General features: G+C 48.1%; 1 protein-coding gene across 1 annotated transcript; it reads right to left on the reverse strand.

Moving 5' to 3' along the window:
• Positions 1-775: 775 nt before the first annotated feature.
• Positions 776-7,273, reverse strand: RPS14 (ribosomal protein S14). The gene is made up of 5 exons (XM_059174048.1): positions 7,114-7,273; positions 4,444-4,594; positions 3,699-3,860; positions 1,851-1,927; positions 776-897 (listed from the first exon to the last, which is right to left on the reverse strand). Exons 2-5 carry the CDS (start codon positions 4,590-4,592, stop codon positions 830-832), a joined length of 456 nt encoding a protein of 151 aa, XP_059030031.1. The 5' UTR covers positions 4,593-4,594; positions 7,114-7,273; the 3' UTR covers positions 776-829.
• Between the last annotated feature and the right edge of the window lie 713 nt (positions 7,274-7,986).

Here is a 7,986-nt window from a genome sequence, read left to right on the forward strand (position 1 = left end):
TTTATTAACCACCCAACTTCGTAGCAGCCACCATCACTGGGCCCTATGCTAATCTCTCGCAGAACACTCCATACCATCTGGTGCCACTGGGTCCTTGGAGGTGGATGCAAGCTTCCGGAGAGCAAAAACTTTTTTTAATCACTGATGAAAATAGGGCTTGGTGTGTATTTGTAGGGTGACCAAATCTCTATGTACTTTATGTACTGATGTGGAACAATCTCCAAGATCTGCCAAGTGAGAACAAGCAAGACGCAGCAGAGTGCGCTCCCAATTCTGCACAGAAGGTGTGGGGGGCGAGTACACACCCACATGTGTTTATATATGGCTCAAGTCTGGAAGGCTCCTCTTCTGCTCAGACTACACTTGGCTCAACAGTTTCCACTCTGCTCCAGCTCTTTAAGAATTAGTCCATTTTTGGAACCAACATCTCCGCTTTCAAAACAAGGTCTCTAAGGCCTTGGCCTGCTTTAGATGGCGGCCACAACAAGCTGTGTGGAAGAGACCCACCTGTAGCACAGGCATCTCACCTCTCCTTAGGTGACTCCTCCCAGGAAGTCACTTCACAGAACACAGGCTCACCCTGTCACAGGTCAGGGGCCTAACCAATCCCTCCTGTGTTCCTGTTGGGCAAGTTATCTACATCCTCTGAAGCTGCGTATCTACTAAATGCCTCCTCTGTCCTGCACCTGTGACCACCAGTGAGTCTCCCATCCTGGTGAAATGTAGCTAGGAAGAAAGAATCCAATATTCCTGAAAGAGAAGACGAGAGTCGAAATAGCTTACACAAAGGCAATTTATTAACAGAAAACAGTAATTTGAGGAATCCTGTTCACAGACGGCGACCACGGCGACCCCCCTTCCTGCGGGTGCTATCGGAGGGGATGGGGGTGACATCCTCTGTAGGGAGGAAGAAAAAACATCATTGCCTAGAGATGGATGGGAAAGAGTCCAAGCCTCCCTAAACCAGTGGAAAACAGACCAACAGTGAATCCCGCTGCTCCCCATGTGTATCCTCAGTATGTAACACATGGACATGGACTGCCCCATCTGCTGCTTCCTCAACATTTCTGAGGTGGTCTGAACTCACTTTTCTGAAGGGAAAACCAGGGTTCAGAAAAGACACTCAATTTACAAGATCAAAAGGGGAGATATCCAATTTCTGACATCTAGCCCATGGACTCTCTAGCGGAAAGATTATTCTAAACAGGGGCAACTGAACACTACCTCCTTTTCAAAAGGTAAAAAGCTAAACCATTAACTAGACCAGGTGGTTAGTATATGATGCTATTACATGCAGAGAAACAGGGAAGAACTAATACCTTCTTAGGAGTAAGGGGCCAGGAGATCATGGGTGTGAGGGGGCAGACACTAGGCAGATGTAGGGGACTCGCCACAATTCTCAGCCACGGGAGTTGCTGCTCCCTGCATTCATTTTTCATCGTTACAATGACTAGCACACTCTAATACTTAGTAGGAAAAAACCAAGTATGCAGACAGCCTTACAATTCAGGGGACAGACCACACAAAATGCCATCTCCCTTAAGGAGCACTGAAAAGGACAGACAATTATCTCCCATCAGTTCCACAAGCCAGTCTCTGGCCCTGCACACCAGGCAGTGTGGGGCAAAGGTTCAGAAATGAAATTGTGCAGTCAACATTCACATCAAGGTGACAGGGATGCTCTGGAAGAAATTCTGTCGTATGATGCCTCTTGCAACCCCCATTACCTCTGGCACCCTAACTGCCAATAGGCCCCGGACTAGGCTCTGTATCCTACTGGGTACAACACAAGTTTTCTAGGGTCAATGACTCAAAGCAAATCCAAGTGGTAGCTAGAGGGAGGCACTTACCAATCCGCCCGATCTTCATTCCTGAGCGGGCAAGGGCTCTGAGGGCTGACTGGGCCCCAGGTCCAGGGGTTTTGGTTCTAGGGAAATGAGGACCTACATTAAGAAAAGCTTTGTCCAACTCATTAGGGGTTCTTTCTAGATTCCACAACCCTCTATAGTTCAGGAATCTGCAACTTTTCAGAAAGGACCAAAAAATAAATATTTAAGGCTTAGTGGGCTACATATGGTTTTTGTTGCATACTTTCTGGCCCATGCATCAGAGTTCAAGCTCTGTTCTTGCCTGCAGCGGACTGTCCTTGCCAAGGCTGTAATTTTTGGGGGGCAATCTGTCCATTTCCAGCCGCTCCCCGACCCAAAACCAAAACACTAATATCTCTCCAGAGGATCACTTTGGTCTGCTGCTCACAAAGCATAGGTTTTGTTTTTTTTTTTAAAAAGATTTTAATTATTTATTTATTTGACAGAGGTCACAACTAGGCAGAGGCAAGCAGAGAGAGGGAAGACAGAAGCAGGGTCCCCGCTGAGCAGAGAGCCCTGATGCAGGGCTCAATCCCAGGACACGGAGATCATGACCTGAGCTGAAGGCAGAGGCTTTAACCCACTGAGCCACCCAGGCGCCCCAGCATAGGTTTTTTGTTGTTGTTGTTGTTTTGTTTTGTTTTAAATATAAGCTATATGCCCAGTGTGAGGCTTGAACTCATGACTGAGGTTAAGAGTTTTGTGCTCTATCAACTAAGCCAGCCAGGTGCCTTGAAACAGGAGTTATCTTAAAAAACAAACAAACAGAAAAAAAAACCCCCATCTCTGGAGCACCTGGGTGGCTCAGTCAATTACAAATCCAACTCAATTTTAGCTCAGGTCATGATCTCAGGGTCGTACTGAGCAATGGAGTCTGCTTAAGATTCTCTCTCCCTCTATACTGCTTCACCCCCGCCCACCTCTGCACTCACATTCTCTCATCAAAACAAAACCCCAATTTCATCAAGTCATTACTATTAAAAAGTTCCTATGCCCCCACCCCACTTTGGCTAAAGTCTAAATCCTTATGCTTCCTCTAATACCTAGCAGGAACTTGCTCCTGCCTATCTCTCTGATCATACCACACGCAACTCTTCCCCACAGATGTGCCAAATTCATTCCAGCTCAAGACCTTTTCCCTGCAGTTGTAACTGGCTGGAATATTCTCCCCTCTGCCCTTCCTTCACTGGACCAACTCCTGGCGTATTTAGGTCTTAGATGAAATTAAACTTTATCACTAACTCCCATCCCTCACACTGTACTTGCTTCCCAGCACTTGCCACAAATGGAAAGCACAGGAACCCCTACTCAGGCTGTTTAAAGACAGACTGTCTTGGGGCACATGGGTGGCTCAGTGGGTTAAAGCCTCTGCCTTCGGCTCAGGTCATGATCTCAGGGTCCTGGGATGGAGCCCCGCATCGGGCTCTCTGCTCAGCGGGGAGCCTGCTTCCTCCTCTCTCTCTCTGCCTACTTGTGGTCTCTGTCAAATAAATAAATAAAATCTTTAAAAATAATAATAACAAAAAATAAAGTCAGACTGTCCTACCAGTCTAGGCACCTCTACACAGAACGAGAAGAGGGTATAGCTATCCTTTTCCATCCTTCTTTCCTAGCACCTAGAACACAACACCTTGTATGCAGCTGAGTGCTCAATGAACAGTAAGCTTGGTGGGTGGGGGGCGAGTAGAAGTAGTGGTGCAGCAGTCAACTACTGAATCTGAACACACTCGTGAATCTTGCACAAAGTCACAAGAGAAAAACCAAGCCTCAAATCTAAGTGCTCTGGCTCCCAAGCCCGGGGATTTTACCACCCAGCCCCTGCCTATGTACCTATTTCCTCCTGTGGCCCGTAGTTTGATGTGGAGGGCAGTGATGCCCAGCTCCTTGCATCTCTGGGCTACATCCTGGGCAGCCAACATAGCAGCGTAGGGAGAGGACTCATCTCGATCAGCCTTCACCTTCATTCCACCAGTCACACGGCAGATGGTTTCCCTGGGAACAAAAGCTCAGTGATTTCTCTTATCCACCAAGGACTGTGAATGCTTATCGCATTCTTACTGAGTAAATGGTGCCAGTCAGGTATGGCAGAGGATGAAGGTCCACCTGATGGGTCATGAAGACCCAAAGTAACTGAACACTGTATTAACAATATAAATTTACTTTTGCATTTAATCCTCCCAACTGTTCCAGGGGGCAGGCACAATTAACCTCACCACAAATATTATGAGAAAACCAAAGCTTCAAATTTGAGTGATTTCACGTGTCACAAAAAAACTGGCTAACAGCAGCCAGAACCTGTACACAGAGAGGACTTCCTGTCCACCCCCGCTCCTACAAAATACCAAGACTGAAGATTCAAGGATTATACTTTAAGGTCATTAAGGGCACAAAATGTGTCTCTAACCAAAGTGCTTGGGAAATCCCAGTATTTGTGGCCGAACAACCAAATACATTTTCTTATCTGAACATTCTTTTTAATTCTTTCAAGACTCTTTAAACTGCCACCCAGTTCCACGGGCATTTCTTCCTCCAGACCTTACCAGTTTGGCCTGTGCCTCTTCACCCAAGTACTCACTTGCCAGAAAGGTCGGTGACATGGACAAAAGTGTCATTGAAGGATGCAAAGATGTGGCAGACACCAAATACATTTTCTCCTTCTGCTACTTGAGGTCCAAGGCTGATGACCTGTTCTTCCTTCTTTTCCTTCCCCTTGCGAGGTGCCATTTCTAAAAGAAGGAAAAGAATCCAATATTAGCAATGGACAAGGTTTCCACAGCCCCTTCTTCCCAGCAATTGAAGGAATTCTCCCAAGTTTTGCTCTTCTATGTCCTGTTTTCCTCTATCTAGTCTGTGAGATCTCATCTCTGCCTAAAACTCCTTTCTCCCTGCATTTAGGGGCTTTTGATGGATGGGAAAAAAAGCAAAGTACCTTGAGATAACCTTTTTCCTGAATCCACCGAAAGCACAGCTCTTAGCACTTATAGGAAAGGAGCCTAGAGTTCTAAGCAGATCGTAAGTATCCCTCAAATTTTTACCAAGTGGACTCAAAAACTTGAAACACACACTGGCTTAGGTCTCTGGAGACCTCCAAGTTCAACTGACCACTCTGCAAACCTGGGCAAAGCCATTATCCCTGGGCTTTACTGATGCCAATACATATCCTGAGGAATTTCTAATGATCTGTTTAGGATGACACAACAAGTCAGTTGCAGAGCAGAGTGGAAAACCAAGTTAAGAGATGCCCTGTCTTATGGACATGGGGGAAGGTATGTGTTATGGTGAAGATGATACACAGACCTGTACCCCTGGGGCAAATACTACATTACATGTTATTATTAATAGAGATTCCCTGTCTACATCTCACAATACTTCCAGTGCCAGGAAGTGTTTCTGGTCTCCTGGCCCCCAAGTACCATTTACAGGTTAGGCTCAAAGACTTTAAGACCACATCCAAAAGGGTTAGTAGGCAGTTAAGCCCAACAACCTACTTATGAACTGGTGACACCTTTAGACCCTTTATGGAAGGCACCTGCTGCCTGAACTCTGCACCAATTTCTTGGCTTAGAATTCAAAAGTACCTTGGGACACCTGGGTGGCTCAGCTGGCTAAGCCTTCAGTTCAGGTCATGATCGAGGCCCATGTTGGACTCCCTGCTCAAGCGGGGAGTCTACTTCTCCCTCTCCCTTTCCCCCTGCTCATAGTCTCTCTCTCTCAAATAATTAAATTCTTAAAAAACAAAAAAACAACTCAAGGGTCCCTTCCCACATATCCCTCTAGCTTCATCTCTCACTACATATCCTGTGCTCTACCAGATCCTTCCAAAAGCCAATTTGATCTCCTGCTATCCTTCCACAACTCATTAAAACCAAATTCTTAAAATTTTTACTAGAATCAAGCATTAAAGGCAATAAAACATCTCCTCTTGGAAGGCTAAGAGAAAAGCCCCATCCCAAAAACTCACTATTAGTGAAAGCAGGTAACTCTTCTCTGACACACACTCACAGACTCCAGGGGAGGGAGACGCGAACAGGAGAAAAGCAGGTGAGGATAATAATGCGAAGACTAAGTAAGAAGAGGACCTCCTTTCTGACCAAAGCCCCAGGCCTTCCGGCCCTGCTGAGACTCAAGAATCAGAACAGCTTCCCAACACCTTCAGAAGACACTAAAGATAACGAGGGCTCTGATGACTTAGGCTGTACCCTTCCAGATGAAGACAAAACACAGTGTTGCCTAGGTTTGTAAAGAGTGGCAAAACCAAACCTAAAAACCAGTGTCCCAACCTCCGGCCCAGCACTCTCTGGCCTGCCTCGAGATGCCTCTATTCCACGAATAACCACAATTCCACACCCGGAAAAGTCCACGTCTCCCGGTCCCTGGATCTCCCCAGTGCGCGCACAAGTGTAGGCCTTGGGTGTATGAAGGTAACTGCTCCTGAACTCAGATTAGGTCCCACAGAGTAAGAACTGTAAGGACGTCGCCAGGGGAGCTCACAGAAGAGAAGTTTAAGTTCTGCCTGATGAAGCCCAGAAAGACTCCGGCAGATCTGAACTAAGAAGCATGAATACGGATGCCTGCGGTGCCGTTTCCCCACCCCGTGTCGTGTCGCCGTGAAGTGATGACAACGCTCCCTGGAGAACAGATTATAAACGCACAGCAAAGGTGCTCAGCAAACACTGATGCACACTTCCCCGCCCCGACTCCGGGTTCGCGCGGCGCGTCCTAAGCGCCCAGTATTTGCAACGTGCCAGGTTTAGCAATCACCCAGACTTAGGCAGCACCCAACACAGGGCCGTTTCTCCGGATTCTCTCCGTGAATCCTCACACAACCCTGTGGGATCGGAGCGACAGGTAATCCCATTTCCCAAACCAGGAAACCAACTGCGGATTAGAGGCCGGGCCCGCGACGCCCCAAGAGCCTGGCGGAGAAGAGGCGAGGCCACATCACGCTCGGCCCCGCTCCTTCTCAACCAAGCCGTGCGGTCCCTTACATGTGGCGGTGGCGGCAGCGCGGAGGCAGAGCCTTCAGGGTTGCGACCGCACTCGGCCCCATTTCACAGGCTCCTCCTCGGGGAAGACCGCCACCTTGCGAGACAAGGCACGCCCCTGACTCTGGGGTCGACCGGCCGCGCCCCTCGCCCACAACTGACTCGGCTTCCACCGAAACCCCCCAGTCCCGCGTCCCCGACCCCGACGGGTGACCCCTGCCGCAGGATGCCGCTCGATTGTTCTCGCCCAGGCCTCCTACCTGCGCGTCTTCTCCAGACTCCGCTACCGGAAAGAGAGAGCGGGAGCAGGCGGGGCGACGGGACACGTTCGCGTCCCCGGAAGTGTACGCCCGAGGTCACGGAGCGAGGCCGGCACCGGAAGATGCCGGCTTTAGTGTTTCCAAGGAATTGAAGAATCACCCTCGGCAAAGGCGGTTTACCTAAGAGAGCACCAAAGGAGACAAGGTCAGGGTGTCGCCGCGAGTGGGTCTGCCTCTGAGACTGCACGAAACAGCTACATCTACTCAGTGAGGCGGGCCAGTGTGCAAAGATGGCGGCGGCCTCGGCTAGATGGACTTCCTGTAGCCTGACCCCGGGCCTGGTCAGCCTGGAGGTGGCAGCGCTCCTCGCGGCGCGGAGGGCAATGACAACAACAACAGCGATCATCACAGATTTTGGTCTACTATGTACTGGGTAAAATACGAATAAATTATTCAATATTTATTACACACCAGCTTGGACTGAGCAATTTATAGACGTTGCTTAATTTAATCCTCACAAAATTATCAAATAGATAACTGGTTTGATTTCCCTTTTTACAGATAGGGGATGTTAACCGAAATCACACGTTTGTGGCTGATTTGGAATTTTTACTTCATAATCTACCCGTTTAAGAGCCACTTCCATATATCCCTCTAATACTGAAGGACCTTGAAGTGTTGGGATAGTGTATAGATGGAGATATGGGGACCAGCTGAGAAGTAGGTCGTGTGTGTGTGTACATAGATTTGTATATAAAGCCCATGTAGTGGACTGTATATATTGCATATATGTATGAAAGTTTTTTTTAACAAGATGAGCGATTATACAGAATAACAGATCCCTTTCTTCTCTAGTATTGGTGCCACTTGAAT

Source organism: Mustela lutreola, chromosome 5 (genome assembly GCF_030435805.1).
Source record: "Mustela lutreola isolate mMusLut2 chromosome 5, mMusLut2.pri, whole genome shotgun sequence".
Lineage (NCBI taxonomy): Eukaryota > Metazoa > Chordata > Mammalia > Carnivora > Mustelidae > Mustela > Mustela lutreola.

Bases quoted from the DNA above. Each gene is read 5' to 3' on its own strand.
- RPS14 (XM_059174048.1), bottom strand. From the start codon at position 4,592: ATGGCACCTCGCAAGGGGAAGGAAAAGAAGGAAGAACAGGTCATCAGC. The intron at 1,928-3,698 runs GTACATAGGCAG...TCATTTCCCTAG, and splicing joins CGGGCCACAGGAGGAAATAG to AACCAAAACCCCTGGACCTG. The intron at 898-1,850 runs GTAAGTGCCTCC...TCCTCCCTACAG, and splicing joins AATGAAGATCGGGCGGATTG to AGGATGTCACCCCCATCCCC.